Source organism: Thamnophis sirtalis, unplaced genomic scaffold (assembly GCF_051295495.1).
Source record: "Thamnophis sirtalis isolate CommonGarterSnake01/CBP01778 unplaced genomic scaffold, rThaSir2_p1.2 scaffold_2, whole genome shotgun sequence".
NCBI lineage: Eukaryota > Metazoa > Chordata > Lepidosauria > Squamata > Natricidae > Thamnophis > Thamnophis sirtalis.
Window position 1 is genome coordinate 50,034,122 of NW_028261382.1, and position 20,636 is coordinate 50,054,757.

The following is a 20,636-nucleotide window of genomic DNA, read 5'->3' on the forward strand; positions in this document are numbered from 1 at the left end:
ACCCTCTCTCCCATCCCTCTCTACCCATCTTTCTTCTATCCCACTCCTCCTCCCCTTGGTGTATTTCCACTATATGTCAATGTAGTTCTTATCCTATTTTTACAGAGAAATTAGAGAAAAACAGTATACATGTGAAGTCACATTGCATTGAGAACTAACACATCGTGTCTAGCCTAATGTATACCCCTCCCTCCCCCCACCCTCCCTCCTCCTTTCCCCCCCCCCCGACTTCCCAGAACCCGTACACGGTATAAATTGTTAACAAACACAGTCTAAAATCTATTGAGAAAAAAGAAATAAAGAAATTAATAACATCTCTACATTGATCTTAGCTTCTTCTTGCTGAGCTAACTTTGAACAATTTAAATCATTCCTGATCTTAAGCATAGGCTAACTGGAGTTTCTTGGTCCCGTATTTATTTTTTATATAGTCAATCCATTTTTCCCAGTCTCGTTTATATCTCTCATTTGAGTGATCTTTAAGATATGCCGATATTTTAGCCATCTTGGCTAAGTTTGTAACTTTCAATGTCCATTCTTGAATTGTAGGCAAGTCTTCCTTCTTCCTGTATTGCGCCACCAACAGTCTTGCTGCCATTATTAGGTGCAGAATCAAGTTAGTCTCTACCACTGTAAAGTCAGTACTTATACCTAGTAAGAATAACTGAGGAGTAAACTTTATCCTTCTTTTAAAGATATTTTGCATAATCCACCATATTTTTATCCACCACCTTCTCATTTTCAATAACTTTTTCTACTTTATAATCATATTTTTTACATAATGGGTTTTTACATAATGACCAGTGGATTAATTTAGTAACTCAGTCATGTCTAGCTTTGTAATCAGTTTGTGCGATTTTGCTGCATTCACATATTAAATGTGAAACAGTTTCAACTTTGTTATTGCAAAGTTGGCCTTTTGGATTGTTGGTGGATTTTTGTATCTTCGCTTTGATGGCCTTCGTTTGCAGTGCTTGTTCCTGAGCAGTGAGTATTAAACCTTCCGTTTCTTCTTGATGGCTCCCATCTTAAGCCATGCCCATGTAAGGTTGTCATTACATTTTCCTTCAATGTTTTTCAAGTGTTGTCCATGCAAAGCTTTGGTTTTTCCATCTATTTAATCTGTCATCCAGCTGTTTTTCCTTATATTCTGCCTTTGTTTCTGTTGTTTTTATAATGTTCTCCGTTTTCATAGCCTGCAGCAATTTTTCTGTACTTTGGTTCACATAATCATTCAGACTTCAGTTTTCTTCTTCTACAGTTTGATGGATTTGCAATAGCCCCCTGCCCCCTATTTTTCTTGGCAGGCACAATCTGTCGATGTTACTTCGTGGATGTAAAGCGTGGTACATATTTAAAAGTTTGCACATTTTCCTGCCCAAAATTTTCCAGTTCAGCCAAAGTCCAGTTGATGATTTCAGTTAAGTAGCATATCACTGGAACAGCCAATGTATTAATGGCTTTAATTATACTTCCAGCATTCAGCTTTGATTTTTATTTATTTATTTGATTTATTATTGTTGTTGTCGTTAGATTTATTATTATAGTGTTTATTATTATAAGGGTTTATTATGAGAAGGAGGCAATCATTTTGTATTTTGCATTTTTTAGTTTTTGTAGTTTTCATTTTGTAAACCAAGGGCAAACAGACCACGATTACACACATCACAAGGCTAAGTTGAAAAGGCCATTATTGCTGAGAGCGGATGAAAGGCCTTAAAGATTTCCCTTTGAAGAACAGCTGTGCTGTCCAGCTGTTTTTTTAGGCTGAACTGGACACGGTTCATGTGTGCCTTCTTTCCTGCCTGGCTTTTCTCTCCATCTTTGGGTGCTTCTTGCTAAGTTCCTTCCTCCCTGCAATCAGCTGAATCTGCCTGCGATGCCAGTGAGCATCCCAGTGAGTTCCAGGAAGCATCAGGTTCTTTCAAGAACCCGTTTTGCACACACCGGGAGCTCCTAACTGCCTCTGGGGTGAACCTGGAGGTTAAAGCCAGTTAATCTAGGTTTCTCCTAGATGTTACAGGGGTCCCAGCAGCAGTGAGAAGACGTGTCCTCAGGGTCTTCTCAGCTGCACTATTCAGCTGTGAATCAGTTGACCCTTTTCTTCAGAAGAGTGCTCCCTTCCCACATGGGGGTCCCAGGAAGCCTCTTTCCCTGGACAGGGTCCCAAGGTGTCTTCCGTAATCAACTAATGAATATTGCTGGTGTCTTCAGGGAGAAAGGGTCTCTCAACATTTCTCTGGATAACACCAACACGCAAGTCTCCTCCAAAGGAGGAGGGAGATGCAGATCTCAACTGCACCTCAACAAGCAACAACTATAAGGTCCCATTGATGTGAAATGCAAAGTAAGCCTCCCCATCGGCTGTTATCAAGGAAAACAACCCGATAATGAATCCATGCAAAACCAGAGCCGTAAAACCAAGCACATAGACACATAGAGAGAAAAGGGCAAAGAGAAAGTACCACATAGCAGCCCCATGCGCTCCTGAACCCCCTGCCCACTGCTGAGTGGGGCTTGGAAGGGTCTGACCTTCCTGTTTAATTGATGCCTTTCACCAACAGCACAAAGGCAGCAATTATTCTCTTTTTTTATTGAAAAGTTTTAATAATTTTTACAAATATTTCCCCTTCCACTTCTCTACCCCCCCAACCCTCCCCCCTCCAACCCTCCCTCCCCCCAACCTCCCAGAGCAAAATATAGGGTATAAACATTTAACAATCCTACACTAAGATAAGCTAACTAACTACAGCATCCTCCCTCCCTCTTGTACTTTAACTCCCCTTTTGTTAAACTAAATTTAGATAAATTATAATATTCCTTGTTCATTCAGAAGCTAATTGAAATTTCTTAGTCCTGTATTTATTTTGAATGTAATCTATCAATCATCTTCTCCATTCCAACATATTTCTCATCTGAATGGTCCTTCAGATATTTTTTTATTTTTTCAGTTAGACTTATATACCGCTTCATAGGGCTTTCAGCCCTCTCTAAGCGGTTTTACAGAGTCAGCATATCGCCCCCACAGTCTGGGTCCTAATTTCACCCACCTCGGAAGGATGGAAGGCCGAGTCAACCTTGAGCCGGTGAGATTAGAACCGCTGAACTGCAGATAACAGTCAGCTGAAGTGGCCTGCAGTACTGCACCCTGACCACTGTGCCACCTCGGCTCTCTCTCAGATATGCTGAGATTTTGGCCATCTCTGCTAAATTTATTACTTTTAACGTCCATTCTTGAATAGTAGCCAATTCTTCCTTCTTCCAGTACTGCGCCACTAACAATCTTGCTGCCGTTATTAAGTTCAGTATCAAATTAGTCTCTATAACTGTACAGTCTTTAATTATACCTAGCAAGAACAACTGAGGAGTAAACTTTATTCTCTTTTTAAGAATATTTTGAATAATCCACCATATTTTTATCCAAAATGCTTTAACTTTTTTACAAGTCCACCATACATGATAATACGTAGCGTCAACACAATCACATCTCCAGCATTTGCATTGTAAATTCGGATACATAGAAGCTGGCTTTTGGGGATCTAGATGCCAAAGTTTTGAGCTTGCGTAAATGTTACATTTCTTACCCAAATCTTTTCCCAGGTTTCCATCAATATTGGTTCTTCAAAGTTTTCTGCCCATTTTATCATACAATCTTTAACTAACTCTGTTTCAGAATCTATTTCTATTAATATATTATACAACCTTTTTATATGCCTTTGACTCTGGTCCCTAATTTGTTTTACCAGATTTTCCTCATTTTGTATGATACCAATTTTCTGGCCTTTTTTCCATCTAGCCTGTAACTGTCCATACTGAAACCAGGTTTGAATGACCCTTTCCTCTCTTAATACATCCAAAGGCTTTAACTGTAGTCCACCTCTTTCTATGTTAAGAAGCTCTCTATATGTGATTACATCCTGTTTTTGTTCTATTCTCTATCGCCTGTCTCGGTACAACCCACATAGGTATCTTGTCATTTAATTTATATTGATATTTTTTCCAGACACGCAATAGAGCATTCCTTAATATGTGGCTTTTAAAAATCCTGTCCACCTTCTTGTCATATATTAAATAAGCATGCCAACCATATACCAAATCATATCCCTCAATATTCAGTATTCTGTCATCTGTTAAGTTAATCCAATCACTAATTGTTGATAAAACTACTGCTTCATAATATAATTTTAAGTTGGGCATTTTCAAACCTCCTCTTTCACGTATATCTTGCATCATTTTAAGTTTTATTCTCGGTCTCTTCCCTGCCCAGACAAAGTTATTAATACCTTTCTGCCATTCTTCCAAGTCTGCGTCTTTTTTAAGTATTGGTATCATTTGAAAAAGAAATAAGGACTTAGGCAAAACGTTCCATTTCTACCGCTGCTGCTGTCCTTCCCAGCAGCAGCAGCAGCAGCATCGATAGCAGCAATTATTCTCAACTCTCTGTTAGTCGGTGCTTGTTGCATGAAACTCAGCCGTGGGGATGGTTGCTCAGCCATGCATTTGGATTGGCCTTGCCTTAGTAGGATGTAGGAAACCAGACGGTCCCCCCATAAAGCATCCTTTGTGGCTTTGCCTTCTGTAGGAAACAGGGTGGCTGGGTTTGGGGGGAACAAAGGCTCTATTTGCTGAGTGGAAAGAGCAAGGGCAGGCAGGCAGGCGGAGAGGCCTCCAGCCAGGGGACCTTAGGGCAGCCTTAGGAACCGAGAGTGATGCTGACCCAGGCGCTTGCCTAAGATTACTGGCTGTGACAAAGGAGAAGGAGGTCCTTCTGGTTGTCCTCGTGTTCTCCATCAGGCAGGCAGAGCATTCAAATCAAATGCGGTCCAGTGTTTTGAGCCTCAGTTTCCGAGCAGCTTTTCTGTCAGTGATGCGAGTCTGTGACCTTAATTAGTGGATTAATACCTCTCGCCACTTTGTTCTTGCTCCCTGAAATTGACATTCCGTCAGTTACCTGCTGAAGGCTTCTGCCTCCTTAAGCTCTAGCACATTCCTGCAATTGAAAAAGCTTTTTGATCCTGGAAAAAGTAATCTCAGATGTACTTAAGCCCAAGTCTGCCTGTCTGTCTGTCTCTCTTCCATCTCATCATTTATTTGCTACCCATTTCCCAGTTCAGTAAAACAGTAGCGTCTCCCCTCCCCCCCCCACATCCCCTTGTGCTCCTTTCCAGTTCTCTGTGTCCCCCTTTCTCCTCCAGATCTCCAGGAACCAACCCCAGGCTCCCCAACTGGCCGCGTCTCTCCTTCAGGAGGGGGTCCTGGGTGCCTTCTCGGGATCTGCCTCTCAGCTGCTGCGGCCAACCTTCCCCTTCTGTGGCAAGCCGAGCAGCCCCGAAAGAGCAGCCAAGTGAAGCGGCCAGCGGAACGGCAAAGGGACGGCTGCAGCGCTCTCGGCCTCAGCACCACTTGCGGGCGCACAGCCCTATGGTCTTTGCAGCCTTCCCCCGCGGCTGGACCGCACCGACCAGACCAGCGGGACTCCCGTGGTCTCGCACGCTTCCAGGCGCTTCCAGGGAGAGAGGCGGGAGAGGCACGCGAGGGAAAACCAGAGCTCGGGCCAGACCCGCGCTAGGGGAGGGATGGATGGGGGGGGGCGACGTGGCTCCTCTCCCTCCCGGACTGTGGTTTGTCCTGTCCTGACTTCTAGTACGGCCAGCTGGGCGCCCTCAGGAAGGGGAAGAGCTCGCAGGAAAAGTAATTACGCAAAATCAATACTTCATCACAGCTCGGCATCCTGAGCCGGCAGCCCCCCCACCCCCCCTCAGCGCCCTTCCCGCCCAAAGCTGCCCGAGCCTCTTATTCGGGCTGAGGCTGGAGAGGGCCGGGCCGGGGCTGGACGGCAGGAAGAGAGCGGTTCCCTCTGTGCGGTTCCCGCGCCAGGGCCGGAGGGGAGGCGGACGCCTCGGCGGGGAGCGAAGCTTTCCATGCAGCGACGCCGTTTGACTCGCCTCGGGGCTCCTTGAGGAGGGGAGTCGGGAGTCCCGCAGGCGCTGGGCGACAAGGGCAGCCCGGCGCTCGGCTCCGACGCCAGGAGACCTCCGCGGCCTTCCCGCTCCCCACTCGGGGCTCTCCGCAAGCTGGCCGAGAGCTCGGCGGCGGCGGCGGCGGCGGCGGCGGCGCCACCTTAAGAGGGAGCCCCGCCCCGCCGGGCCGCTCATTGGCGCAGCTCTAATGGCTGGACGGCATCGCTGAAATGCAAAACTTGTTGCTGCTTCCCCGGCGCGCGGCGAGAGCAGAGCCAGGAGCCGCCAGCCAGCCAGGCAGCCCAGGAAGCGGCGCCCCGGCCGCGCAGCCCAGGAAAGGTGGCCAAGCCCGGCGGGGTCTCCCCTGCCGCCACTCCGGCGCCGGACGGCAGCCGCCGCGCAAGATGTGAGTTGGGCGGGCGGCGGCGGCGGCGGCGGCGGCCGAGCTCTTCCCTGCCTGCCAGCCAGCCGGCGGCGCGGACTCTCTCGGCCGGCCGGGATGCCTCGTTGAGAATCTAGTCAGCCGGGACTGGAGCGACGGAGTCGCCGTCAGCGGCGGGATGTTCGCGCTGGATCCGTTCGACCCCCACGGCGGCGGCGGCGGCGGCGGCTCAGGCAGGAGCGGGGTGCCGGGCGAGCGGGGCGGCGGCTTTGGGCCGGGCGCGGGCTCCCAGTTCAAGCCGTCGCCCTTTCACGGCGGGAGTAGCGGCGGCGGCGGCGGCGGCGAAGCGGCGGCCGTCAACGCCCTGGGCGAACCCTCTCCGGCCCTGCTGGGCATGAACCTCACTTTGTCCGGGGATGGCTACGGCGGCTTCCACGCCCCCCGCGGCGGCCCTCCGGAGTTGGGACAGGCCCAGCCCATCCACGGATTCTTCGGCAGCCCACCGCCTGGCCCGGCCGCGCACCACCAGACTCAACCGCCGGTCTCGCACTTCGGCGGCGGCGGCGGCGGCTTCGGGCCCGAACCCAGCGCCTCCTGCCTGCACGGCGACCGCCTCCTTGGCTATTCGGGAGCCCAGCAGACGTTCGCGGCGGGCGGCGGCTACGAGCAGCACCTGGCGGACGGCCAGGCGGGAGGGGATGGCTTCGGACAGCAGAGGGCGGGACCCCTCCAGGACTTCCAGCCGCCGCCGCCGCCGCCGCATCATCTTCACAATCCCGGCGTGCCAGCCCCGTGCCTGCCGCTCGACCAGTCGCCTAATCGCGCTGCCTCCTTCCACGGCCTGCCGGGAGCCGCCTCCTCAGAACCGCACGGCCTGGACTCGCAGAGGCGCCTGCCCAGCCAAGGGGCGGCCGCGGTGGAGGCCCTGGAATACAGTTACCCCAACAGCGAGAGCCATTTCGACTTGCCCGTTTTCTCGTCGTCGGACGCCGAGGGGCAGCTGCCGCAGTACGCATCATCCGGACGACCGGCGGCTCAGCCGGGAGGCGGCAATTTCCCCGGACACTCCTCGGCCTTGCCCCGGGCGCCGGGCTCCCTGGGGAAGGTGCCCGCCCAACAGTCCCCTCACGGCGTCTTCTTCGATCGCTTCGGCGGCGCTCGCAAAATGGCCCTGGGGCTGGAGCCGGGCCTGGGCGCCGGGAGGCACCACCTGGTTCAGCAGCCACCGCCGCCCCCGGCGCTCCTGGCCAGGCAGAATTCCTGCCCGCCGGCGCTGCCGCGGCCCCAGCCGTGTCCAGAGGGAAGCGCCGCCAACGGCAACCTGCAGGACGGGGGCGGCGGGCCGATTTTGCAGGCGCAGCACGGCCAGTTCGAGTATCCCATCCACCGGCTGGAGAACCGGGGCCTGCAGCATCACCCGCACCTCCCGCAGCAACAGCAGCAGCAACAGCAGCATCCCTCCTACGGCTCGGGAGAGCCGCTTTTCAACGTGCCCCACCAGCCCCAGCAGCCGCCCAACCAGCGACTGCAGCACTTCGACGCGGCCCCCTACGTGAACCTCCCCAAGAGGCCCCGTTTCGATTCGTGGAGCGGCGGCGGCGGCGGCGGCGGGGGAGGCATGCACGGGGCGGCCGCCTTGGAGAGTCATCTGTCGCCCTCCGCCGCCTATCCTGGCCTGCCGGGGGACTTCACGCCGCCGGTGCCCGAGCATTTCCCACCGCCGCCGCCGCCGCCGGGTTCGGATCCCCAGACGGCTCTGCAGCAGCGCCAGAACGCGGCGCTGATGATCAAGCAGATGGCGGCCACCCGCGGCCAGTCTCAGCGCCTCCGTCCGCCCGGCCTGCAGCAGGTCGGCCACCACCAGCACCCTCACGCCGGCGGCGGCGGCCACGCCCATCACCAGTCCCCGCACCAGCACCCGGGCGAAGCCGCCTTCGAGGCGCAGGAAGGCGCTTGGTTCCCGCCGCCCCATCCTCCGGCGGGGAGCGGAGATTTGCTGTTCCGACCGGGAATGGGCGGGTTGCAGGAGCCGCCGCCGCCCGCCCTGCGGATGTCCTCCGGGGGCGAAGGACACGTCCCCTCGCCAGGCGGCCTGCAAGGTCAGTTCGGCTTGAGCCCCCCGTCGGAGCGGCGGCCGAGCCACCCAGACTTCGCAGCGCAGGCGCAGAGCTTTCCTTTTGGGGCGCCCAGCCGCCAGGCCACGCCGCACAGCGCCTCGCCCGGGTCCTTTGGGCCGCCGACGGACTTCCAGAGCTCTGCGCCGCCCCCGTCGCAGCCCCGGCCCTCCCCGGCCAGCAGCAAGCTGAGCGCGCTCTCGCTCGGCTCTTTCCCCAAAGGGGGCGTCGGGGCGCCGCCCGGGGCACCGGGCCCCAAGGAGAGCAGCGGCCTCTTCGGACAGAGTTGCCTGGCGGCGCTCTCCACCGCCTGCCAGAACATGATCGCCAGCCTGGGCGCGCCCAACCTCAACGTCACCTTCGGCAAGAAGGGCGCGCCCGCGGCGGTGGGCGGCGGGGAGGGCGTCAAGCGGAGCAAGCTGAGCCCCGCAGAGTCTCCCGAGACAAACGGCGCAGGGCCCCAGCCGTCCCTCCCGGCCGCCACGGTTCCTGCGGGCGAAAGCGGCCTCTCTCCCAATTACTCTCCTGGATCGGGCCCCGAGGCCAAAGCGGGGAACGGACGAGGCCGGGGACGCAGGAAACGAGACAGCGGCCACGTCAGCCCAGCCGCCGGGACGACTGGCGGCGCGGGCGGCTTCTTTGAGAAATATGGCCCGACGGCGAGCGTAGAGAGCGGCAGCCCCGGACAAGGCGGGGAACGAAGCGGCGGCGGCGGCACCCCTCATCTTCACGAACCCCCCAAGGCGTTGAGTTCCCCGCCTTCTTCCTGGGCCAAGGGCGGCGGCGGCGACCTCCTCCTCCAGCCTCCTCCAGACAAGCCCGATCTCCTTCCCTCCCTGGACCAGGCGGAATCCTGCTCTCCGCGCGGTGGCGGCGGCGGCGGCGACTTCCCCGGCGAGGCGGAAAACGAGGACGAGGTGTCTTCCAGCTCCGACAACCAGGCGGCCAAAGGGTGTCCCGCCGGGCGCAGCCCGCTTCAGCCGCCGGGCCGCCCGGCCGACCACCCGCTCCTGAATGGACAGAAGGCGTCGGCCCTGGCTCAGCTGGGCCTCCACGGCGGCGGCGGCGGCACCGCTACCTCCAGCCCCGAGAGCTACGGCGCCGGCCCCACCGGCCCGGTGCAGGAGGAGATTCACCCGCTGGAGATCCTGCAGGCGCAGATCCAGCTGCAGCGGCAGCAGTTCAGCATCTCCGAGGACCAGCCGCTGGGCCTCCAAAGCGCCAAGAAGGGCCCCGAAGGCTCGGGCGGGGGCCAGAACGGCGACAGCGGCGAGCTGAGCAGCTGTTGCGAGGGTGCCGGGGCCAAGGGCGCGGTGAGCACCATCGACCTGGACTCCTTGATGGCCGAGCACTCCGCCGCGTGGTACCTGCCCGGAGACAAAGCCCTCCTGGACGGGGAGCCCGACGAGAAGGTCCTGGTGCCTTGGGAGAAAGCGAAGGCACCCACGCCCGGCAAGGAAGGTAGGGGCGTCCGCCGCCGCGCTCCGCTAGGGCCAAGCGTTACTCCAGGACCCGGCTTCCCCTGGGCGCACACAAACCCTTTATGTAGGGAATGAGGCTAGAGCCCCCACCCGAACCCCGGGCCCGAGGAGGGAAAAGTGGCGCACACGGGCTGCCGCGTGAACATTCAGGACGAAGCCCCCTGCGCAGGAGCGGCGCTTCCGTAGAAGCCGCGGTCTGGGCTGTCCCGCTCCCCGGGGGGGGGAAGAGAAGGTCTTGGGGAGCAGGAGGACTTTTTGCCCCATTTCACCTTCCCAGGATTTCGCGCAACACAAAGACTTCGCGGAGCTTGGTGCGGGGTGGGGAGACTTTCAAGGCAAGTAGGATATTTTAGAGAGCCTTAAAGACATCGGGGGTCTCTTTGGTTGGTCCACTAGGGACCCGCGAGCGGAGTCGATGCGGTTGCAGCCTCTGAGAAGGCGCGCATTCTGCCGGATGGGATGCAAGGAACTTCCCTGGCAAGCCCCCCCCCCCCCGGGAGGAAAGAGAGGATGCCTAGGAGGGGTGGTGGTGGTGGACCCGTCTCCATGGGAGGCGGGGGCTCCTTTCCCGGACAGCCCTCCTTGCATTTTCTTTCATTGACACCAGATCTGACCGGATCAATAGTTTATTAGTGCCAATCGCAGCTCCCATCCGCCGCATCTTGCAGGCTTTTCCTTTGGGGGAGCAGGAAAGTTTCCACTTTGGCACCTGAGGTCGGTCTGGTTCAGGAGACCCAAGAGGGACACACACCCCCCCCCCCAGCTGGTGGCTTGATTGCGCCTGTTCTTTGCGGCTGGGAGTGCAGGAACTTCTCGGGCTGGGAGAAAGGAGAGATTAGAGAGGCAGAGTTGAAAGTTGCATTTCAGCACCCTGGAGCTTTTCAGAGGGGAGGAAAGTGATGCAGCCTCAATGCTGATAGTTTCTCCAAGGCCACCAAAAGGGAAAAGGAAATGGTTGCATATTCCTTTCTCTGAGTTATTCTGCTCAGCTATATATTCTGCTCTCCTTTTAGGTAACTTTTTGAAATTGAAATTGGCTGGTTCTGATTTGAACAACATGTGGGGTGCAAGCGGTGTGATCCGATGTGACCCCATCCGTGCAATCCTCTTTCCTGTGGAGTAATTTCATGGGCTGGTTCCCAAGTTGTTTAGGAGATCCCTGGCTCTCTTTCCACAAGTGACCCAGGGGGATCTCTCTTTCCTGTGGTTCTGCTCACACTGAGCTGTACCATAAACAGAGCAAGAGTTACCTCTGGATAAATGTGCCAAGACCCGCACGGCTATAGAATAAGGGTTGAAGGGGTTCCCATGGGGAAGGGGCTCTCGGGGTTGAGCTGTTTCCCGGCACTTGGACTCTGAAATCAATGTGTTTCCTCAGCGATTGCAGAGAGAGAATTGCGGGTGGGCACCCTCCTCCCCCCCCTTTCTCTGTCCTTTGAGAGGGGCAGAGGGTCCCCCAGGGGCTGCTCCGTAACAGCCTCCTGCAACCTGCAGCAGCAAATGCCTTTGGTGGCTGAAAGGCAAAAGGTGGGAGGCTGTGGTCCAGCTCCTGTCCTCCTTCCTGGGCCATTCCAGGACGCTGGTTTGGTTACCTGTCACAGAACTCATAAATCTGCCAGTGGAAGAAGCTGCCGCATGGGATGGTGTGAACATCAACATTCATGGAAGAACTGCTTCAACGTGAAATGTTGATCTGGCCACACCAGGCTTTTCTGTCTCTACCGGCTCTTCCCGCATTCTGCGTCTTTGGTGCTTTTTAAGCTGCTGACGGGCTGTGAGGTGGAAGTCTTAAAGGGCTGGTTTTGAAATACCTCTGGTTGAAATTTGAAAGATGGGGAAAGCGTGGAAATTGCTTTCTGGCATCAAATGTGGGCTGGAAATCCGTTAGAGGCGGTAGGTGTTTGTTCCTCTAGCAGCCCCCCCTTGTCCCTCTGGCGCAAGAGACTCTTTGCCGGCCTTCATCCTGGCCTGAAGACCTGGGATGCATAAGGCACCCAGAACCAAGGGTAGGAAAGTGGCCCATCGCTGCTGGGCTTCAGGACAAAGGCTTTTAAGGCAAATGAGCCTTTACCAGGTGAGCAGAGCCCAGGCATTTTCAGGAAAGTGTCTTCCAATCCTCAGTCGTCTTTCTGAATGCCTCTGAGGCTAAAGTTCCCCTATCGGTTGCCATTAAAGGCTGGGGCTGGGTAGACCAAATGCTGCTTAAGCTGTTATCCCTTTTATTCATCCCCACAAAAGCAAACCGGTCCTAACATTTGTAGGGAATCCCACCTGGTATCCCTTGCACATGGAATGGAGACAGGTGTAAGTGCTGAGCCACCGTAGCTTTGTGGGCTGACCCTTTGTGGCCCTTGTGGAATGTTATGCCGGGCTGACTCGTACCCTCCTGTATGGTTGTAAGTCTTTGCAGTTGATAAGTTTACTTTTTATTCTCTTCAATGCTACCTGTGCTTTGTATTCTCATGCATTTTTTAAATTAATCCTGTTGGTTGTGGTCAATGTTCCAGTTTGGAACTGTGTATTTTAGAACACAAAAATTAGATATCATTTAATATTTCAAAATTGGCTTATAGAATTAAATATATTTATTAAATATATTTTCCTTTGTTTTATCTTCTGCTGTAATTTCTTATTCTTTTTTCCTGTGCTTTGTATAGTGTTTCTTAGCCAGGAAGGCAGGAACATCATCCATAAATTCCATGAGTTTATTTATTTATTTCATAAATAAACTTCCTAAGCAGTAAAAGAAAACAATTGCACAATGCTAATGGAGGGACTCAAGAGTTGCAAAGGTGGCTTTTGTATAAACAGACAAAACCTCTCCTTAAACCATCCCGGAACACAGTCTTGCTTTTCTTGAATGTCTTTAGATAGCTGTGCCTGAAGACTCTCCGCGTTGCAGATACAAGTAGGGAGCCACGCAGCCTCATCGCAGGGGAATTTGCAGTTGCACACATGACAAACCCTTTCACAAACAGTGTTGTTTTGTCAACTCAACCTGGATGTCTGAGAATCTTCATGGACAATTCTTGCTGCTGTTGTGGGGTTGATTGAATATCTCTCCGATGGTGGGTAGCCTCCCTCGGCCCTGGGCCCGGGTCTAGGCGGAAGCACAGCGTGGGTCTTTTGGCCTGCGGTTGTTGGCTTGGGAATAGGAAACTGTTCTTTGCTTCTCCAACCAGAGAGGGAGAAATTGCCCGCCATCTCTAGTTGGCCATTGAGGGCCTCCTTCTCTAGGTCTATGCAGCCTGAATTTGAGTTTAAGATAAGAAAACCCGAGTCTCGGAAGGTTCCTTTGAACAGCAAAGTGGAAGGAAACAGGATGGCTTTTCATCTTTTTAAATTAAGCATCAGTTTTGGGCATAAGAATTGGAAAGGAATGTCAAAAATCCCCCTGAGCAACAAAGTGCTAGTCAACACCTTATCACCTGGTCCTGGACTACAGTTTGGGGTTAAAGACGAGAGGGCCTCCTGGCCCGTCTTCTTAATGGCAGGTCCCCGAGAGGCAGCCTTGGGGAATATCCAAGGGAGACACAGCAGCAAAAAGGCCACGGGCCTTGAGCCGTCTGTCTGTCTGTCTGTCTCTGTCTCTGTCTCTGTCTCTGTCTGTCTCTCTCTCTGTCTGTCTGTCTCTCTCTGTCTCTCTCTCTCTCTGTCTCTCTCTCTCTCTCTCTTAATGGCATCCAGGCTCATTTTTGTCGTTCTCCAGCAAATTTATATACTTCTAAGATTATGTAGTGCAGATTTTCCGAATTGCCTAAAATCTTAAATTAGTGGAATTTGCTACTCGGAGGGGCTACCTATTAATTTTGGGCAGCTGAACTTCTATATCCTTCACAGGGAATAAGTGGGATGATTGTATTGCCTAAAAAAAAGAGGGGAAACACTTCAGATACAAGAGATGCTGCAATTTTCATTGTGTGGAGCTGAGCCTCCCACAAGAGGGGAAGGATACAAATAACAGAACCACCAGCCGGTTGTCTCTTTGGCTGGAGAAGCGTTGCCAGGTTCATTCATGCATTTGAAGAAAGAAAAATGCACTTCTTTCAAAATGACAAAATGGTTTGTTTGTGAGATGGACTTAATTTTAATTTGGTAAAGGATGTGCATCAAATATCTGATGAAGGTGTCTCTGTCCAATAACTTTCTGGATACAAATACCCAGAATAATTTCTTAGATTTGGTTTTATAATGAATTATTAATTATTTTAAGACTTTACCAAATAATGTATAGATTAATAATAGCATTCAGTATTAGTCTGACTATTCAGTGCTAAAATATTAGAATACTACCTACCAAATGCAGATATTTTCTTACATTTTCAGAAGTGAAAAATGTGAATTGAAGAAAATACTGTTATTATATCCAGTTGAAATAGTCTTGCTAATATCAAGATAGCTTAATATTTTTATTGGTTATTGAAGACAATGTTATATGCAGGTTTACTCATTGGGAGGTCCCAGCATGGCTCTTACGTGCATAAATACAGATAGAATTATTGTGCCTTAAAATAGCAATTTTTGACCAAGAATTTCTGTGACCTCACTCCTATGCATTCTTGCTTGGAATTTGGGGGAATTTGCTTGCAAGGACTTAGGTTCTGCTCATTCAGTTGAGGCTACACTAGGACCAATATTTAGTACTCGCTATGAATTAGGAGTTCATTTACTGTTTTGCGGTTGTTTTTTTACAAATGATTTTGTTATGGCTCAGATATGTTTAATTTTACATCTCTGGAGTTCTTCCAATGACCTGCTGGAGGGCCACCATAAGAAAGGCACAGAAGGACCAAAAATACAAAAAGGCACAAGGATATCCCTCGGCTGAGTTTTTGCACCATCCCATCAAGTCTAAACATAGTATCAGAATTTGGATCCATGAAAGTATTTCCTTTGTTCTTGGTAGGGCCTGGAAATAACTATTCACCCATAACAATTTGATGTTGGAATCTTTCCCGCCACCCAATAACTTGATGCAAAGCATACCTAGGTCTGAACAGGGGGGGGGGGGTTGGAAGCCGCAGCCCTCGTTGCTGGGCTAAACTCTTCTCTTGCAGTCCCTTCCCAATCCCTTTCGTGTCCTGCCAAAGGAAAAATCCGCTGACAGCAAGGCAAAAGCCGAGGCTGCTGAAGGGAGAGCGGGTGGGTAGAGGATCCGTTTTCTCATTTGTTTTTCATGGGAATGGACGCGGAATCCTTCGGGCCCAGCTGAACATCTCTGGCAAAGCAGATTTAATAGCTGAAACTAGTTTGACTCGATTCGTGACTTGAAGCTCTGAGAAAAGTAGTTTTCAGCATTTTGGAATTCTGCATTTCATGAGGGAAAATCTTCCGTAGTCTGTCCCCTGGTAAGACTATAAGGAAAGGGTCTGGCCAGGCGGTGTTGATTGCGTCCCTGTCTCAGAATCCCAGGCAGAGCGGAGGGAAGCCTTCAGGGGGGGAAAACCTCCGTCTCCTTGCTTCTCTACCGCTAGACAAGAAGCTGGATGTTTGCATCAGACCACGGTTCGGAGTGAATCTGTCTCTAAATCTGACAATTGCAGATTGCAATTTTTGTGGTGAGCTTCCTGCTTGTCCTAGAGGACAAATTGTCTTCTCTGTTCCTGATCAGGATGGAATTGGAAAGTGTGCTGGTTTTCTCTCTTCTCCAAAAGAAAAGCGTGCCTTGCCCTCCCATCCGAACCCACACGGGAACCAGAGAGACCCACCAGCTATTTGTTTTGAGCCACAAGCGATGGCTTGTTCAATGCTTCCTGGATAGCTGCAAGGTGGGCTTTGAGCTCCCAACCGCTTTTCTTTGAGAAGGAGAGAATCCGTTTATTTGGGACCCTCTTCCCTGGCTTCTTCAGCCTAATCCTCCACCACTTTCTGTGCGGAACAGCCGCTAGGCAGAGCCAGGTGGGTCCTTGGCTCCCGAGTGCTTTGAGAGCAGGGAGAGAGGGGGCTCTTCTCATCCAGCCAAGTACGCATTTCAAAGGCGGCCTGGGCCTAAACCTTTTCCAAGCCCTCCCCAGGAGCTGAGCAACGGGGCCTTTCTGGAGAGCTGAAGGGGAGCCCATCCCTGCTGGTCGCTCTCCACGCTGGCTTCACCGCATTTTCACTTCTTCAGTGGTGACTCGGTGGATGACTCTGTAAGACTTCATGAGCTCCCTGCCTGCACGGCTCTGCCCTGGGGTGCCTTTTCAGGGCTCAGGAAGGGGACCTTTCCATGGCCTGCCCAGAGATTCTTCCGGTGGCTTCCGTTTGGGGACATGTCCTCCTCTCTTCCATGCTCGATCCATAGCAGCCTGGAATCCGGAGGCTCATGAAACCCAGGCGATGCCATGCGTGCTTCTGAGGTGAGGAGGTCAAGAACAAAAGGTTGACCCCTGGGAATGCAGCTCATGCTCGCTCGGGTGTGTTTAGTGCTCGCCTTGGTTTCCTGGAGCTGCAACTCTGAATCCCGTCATTTGGTCTGTTTCAGGAAACATCGCGATCTATGTGAAGGGCCGCAGTATTTCTCGTGAGGCTTTGAAAATGCCCTTAAAACAAAACCCCAGGTGGCAGTTTGGGTTGGCATTTGCCACCCTTTGTTTTGTAAGTCTGCTTCATTTGCTCACACAGGATTTTGGTGGAGAATTTCTGGAAGCAAACCAAAAAAGGGAGCATTTTGATTTCGAGTCATCAGAGTTCCACAAGGCTGCAGGATGCAGGGAGACCCAGGGCCTTTTCCTCCTTCGGCCTGTTGTCTCTGCCTTCCTGGGGGTTCCTGGAGGAGCAAGGCCAGGCTGGGGGTGGGGGGGGCAGAATGGGTGGAGGAGGCGCTTGTGAGTTGATGCAGGGATGGAAGCTCTTCCACCCACTAATTCCAGAGTGGATCTCTCTCTGAGGCAGCCTCACCCGTCCTTGCAGAGGTCCTAGGGTGCAAATCCCTTGGCCTCAAGGGACTCACGAAGGCCGCCTTGCTTCCCTTGTCTGCTCCTGGAGCCACATTGTGCCATGTCGGCCTGGGGCTGGAGAGGTTTCAGGCGGCTGTTTTAGGAAATCCTGCGTTCCCAGTTATTCTAGTGCTCTGTTGCTGAAGAAGGCTCACTTTTGTATGTGTCTGTGTTTATATTTCTCTATGGTTCCTTTTTCTGGAGAGGTGGAATGTGCATCAGTTAAGATACGGTTGGTGGCTAGGCATTCCCATGGTTTAAGAAGACCCCACCCTCCCCAGTCCAGCAGTTTGGGCTGAGGCCTTATGATTCCCAAGCAGGATCCAGTCAGCGGATGGAACGATCACTTTGAATCGGAGGGGCAGCAGCTGCCTGGGCGAGGGACCAAAGGGAGCCTCCACTCGGCCAGATGTGGCCAGGGGAGTGGTTGGATCTGGTTCTGCCATCCTTCGGCCTCTCCTCTGGGACACTGAAGCCTCCTCCTCCTCCTCCTCCTGGCTCCCCAGCCAAGGGCCGCTGCACGTTTGCCCTCTCTGGTCCACCTTGGAGGCATCTTTGGGGGGTCAGAAATAATTGCTGCCACACACAGGGCCCCCCAAGGGTTGCGGAGGAACATTTTTTCTTTACTCAAAGTAGCCTCGTGCTTGGAAGTGCTGCCAGCGCTAAGAGAAAGAGTTGTCAATCATGGGTTTGGACCTTACATCGAAGAGGTATTTGTAAGCTACCCAGAGTGACAACATGGGGGGGGGGCATTACCTTTTTGAATAAATATGTACACAAATCTACCAAAGTAAAGAAAAAACGAGCAGAAGCGCAGAAGGCCGGAGGAAACAGCAGTGCGAAACACGGCGGATGCGGGTCAACACAGACAAGTGTGAAGCCAGGCAGAGTTGGCATGGAGGGCAGCTCTGGAAACCCCCTCCCCTTGTTTGCTGCCCCAGATGGGAGGGGGCTTTGCACCAGCGACCCTCTTCCCCGTGCAGCCTCAGACTGCAGGGCCACAAGAGGGAGGGGAAGAAGACCGGAGACCCGGCTGGAGCCTTGTGCTGGAAAGACCCCCTCGCTGGGGGGTCTCAGCCAAGATCTCCCAATGCAGGGCATGGAGACTCCTCCGGCTTGATGATGCACTGGGCAGTTGTGTTATTGGTGCCTCTCCTGGGTGGGTTTGGGAAGGATGTGGGGGGCTGCACTCAGTTCAACTGGGACTGAGAGCTGGGCTCCTCCGCTTTCTCCACTGCCCCCCCCCAGCTCCTCCTTTGCTCTGGGTGGTTCTTCGTGTGGGGGAGGGGGCATTTGGGACCATTTGCCAGCGATATGAGTGCCCTTTCGGGTGGCCCTTTCGGAGGCGGGCAGTGCCACGCGCACTCCTGGCCTTAGATCAGGAGTGTAAAGAAAAGGGCACTTGGAAAAGGGCTCCCTTACAGGGCTAATAACCCCCTTTGGAAGGCGTGACTTCCTAAATAGGCAATCTATGTGTTTTCCCTGCCCAGAAAATCACTTCATCTAAAGTTGTTGTAGAATCCTTTCCCTTTTCATATTTTTCCTCTAGGCTGAGTGAGATATGCTGAAGATTTTATAAAAACAAAGAGTTACTTCACTTTGACAGAGGGAATCTGTTTAATATCACCTTTTTAAAATCCACATTGTGACATTTCCATTAAATACGTATAAATGGCTCAGCATATTTAGGATGTTAAATTGACTGGGCATTTTGTTTTCTCATGCTCCATATACCGGTATGTGTTGGACATATTGCAACGCATGAGCACATGGCTTCCTCAGGGTGGTGGGAAGGCTCTGCTGGGCCAAGCTGCTGTCGTCCAGCGTGAGAGTCCAGCGGGGGATGCCGGAGGCTCTGGCAATTGAGAGGACAGGCTGCGTCTTCCACCTGGATTTTTACTCCCCCAATTCTGCATTTTTTCCTCCTTCCCTTCGTCCCTGAAAATCTTGCAAACCTTTAGACTCCGTTTTTACTGGCTAAGAGAGGTTAGGTAATCCTGCTTATCCTACACAACTCTCCTTAAATTAGTAGATGCTACGTTGTTACCCGGGCATATAAACATCTGTTTGAATTGTAGGTGGTTGAACTTAGTTTGCTGTGGTTTTAATTATTTGTTTATTGGATTGCTCTTATGTTGTAAATTAATTGTATAAATTTAATTGCTTCTCCACCTGAAGAGTCTTGGTACGGATGCATCCTCCTCCTCGTCATCTTAAAATCCGGAATTTGGGATTGACGCAGTTTAATTCTTATAAAGTGGTCAGGAGTTGGTGGCTGATCAGGGGTGACGCTTCGGGCGATGGGCAGCAAGGCCTGAGCAAGCACTTTCCCTGGGGGACTGGGGCAGTTTCCAAGTGGTGTTGAAAGAAAGGGGGCAAAGGGCTCAGCTCCCACCGAGGGGGGCAGGGACACTAACGGGCGGGGCTCTGCGTCCCAAGCCAGCCTCCAGGAGCCCACCGCGGCTTCCCCAGGGTCTACTACTTGTAGCTCACTGTTATTAATCCACAGCTTAGATTTTAGTCTGGGATCGACATTTAAAACACTATTGAAATGCTGTTTTCCGATGGGAAGGCCGGAGGCCTCCAGGGCTGAACCCTGGACAGGCACAAGAGGCCGGTCCTGGCCAGGGGCTTGGAGGAGCCTCCCTGGCAGCGTTCTCTGCAGACAGAACCGCTTGGGGCAGGGGCTCCGCAGGGCCAGGACGGAGAAAAGGCTGTCCAGGCAGGAAGGGAGAAGCTGCGTGGTCACAATCCTCCAGGGAAGCCAAGAGGCCCAGTTCGGGCAAGGAGAGGCTCTAAGGGGAAACCTTCCCTTTTGGTCCCTGACGCCTTGGCAACCGGGCTCTTTTTGGAACTGGCAATGCTGGTTTTGAAGTCGGCTGACCAAATGCCCCAAATAATGACCTACCCCTCAACTGCTAGTGACATTTCTGCAACACACACACACACACACACACACACACCCTTTTCGTGCACACGGAAGGGTTATAAAGAAGCCAAGAGGGAGGTTGCACCATCCGCAGCCTATTTAATCTGTGAATAATTGCTTTAATTATTCCCGATCAATATCTCCATTCCATAGCTAAATTTATTTCCTGAATGGCAGACACACCTTCAGTTACCCAACGGGCGGCCACCGTGGTCTCTGTTGCTGGCTGAGCAGAGTTCAGGTGGAAACGAAGGTGAAATGCAAACAGGGCAGAGAGAAGCTTCTCCCTTTCCCAGGCAGGACTTTTCTTCTTCCTGCCCCTTTGAGCAGGAGGCTCAGGTGAGGCTCACGCCCGCCTTCCCCCTTCCCTTCCTGGACAGGGCTGGCCCAGCCAAGAGGCCACAGGCTCTCTGGGGAGGAGCTCGGGGGGGGGGGAGCAGGGAGGGAGGGAGCACTGCTGCCCTTCTCTTTCCAGTAAGCCAGAGAGAAGCCGGGGTGTTTTCGGCCGTCCCTTCTCAGCCCAGCTGGCCATCTTATGAGGTGACCGGCCGGGTTGGCAGGGGCTCCTCGGTGCAGGCTGCATGGGAGAGGCTGCTCGGACTCCCCTTGCCTCTTGGTCCTTACTCGCCAGGGGATGGTAGAGCTGGCATGGCTTCGGGAGGGCACTTTGGATTCCGAATGGGGTAAGCTTGGACAAGACGCAGGTGCCAAGCAGCACCGGGTGGCGAGTGCCAGGCCCTTGTTGAGAAGCCGGCCCCAGCTGGGAGCTTCTCTGCCTTCTTGCCCCTCCTTGGTGGAGGGCAGCTTTCCTCCTCGTGGGCAGGGCGGACCTTGCCCAGAGACAGGGCTCCTC

At 53.0% G+C, this 20,636-nt stretch overlaps 1 protein-coding gene across 1 annotated transcript; it reads left to right on the plus strand.

The window, feature by feature from the left end:
• Positions 1-6,164: 6,164 nt before the first annotated feature.
• Positions 6,165-11,060, plus strand: MN1 (MN1 proto-oncogene, transcriptional regulator). The gene is made up of 2 exons (XM_087703461.1): positions 6,165-9,917; positions 10,951-11,060. The coding sequence occupies exons 1-2, from the start codon at positions 6,521-6,523 to the stop codon at positions 11,058-11,060; spliced, it is 3,507 nt and encodes a 1,168-aa protein (XP_087559587.1). The 5' UTR covers positions 6,165-6,520.
• Positions 11,061-20,636: the final 9,576 nt, after the last annotated feature.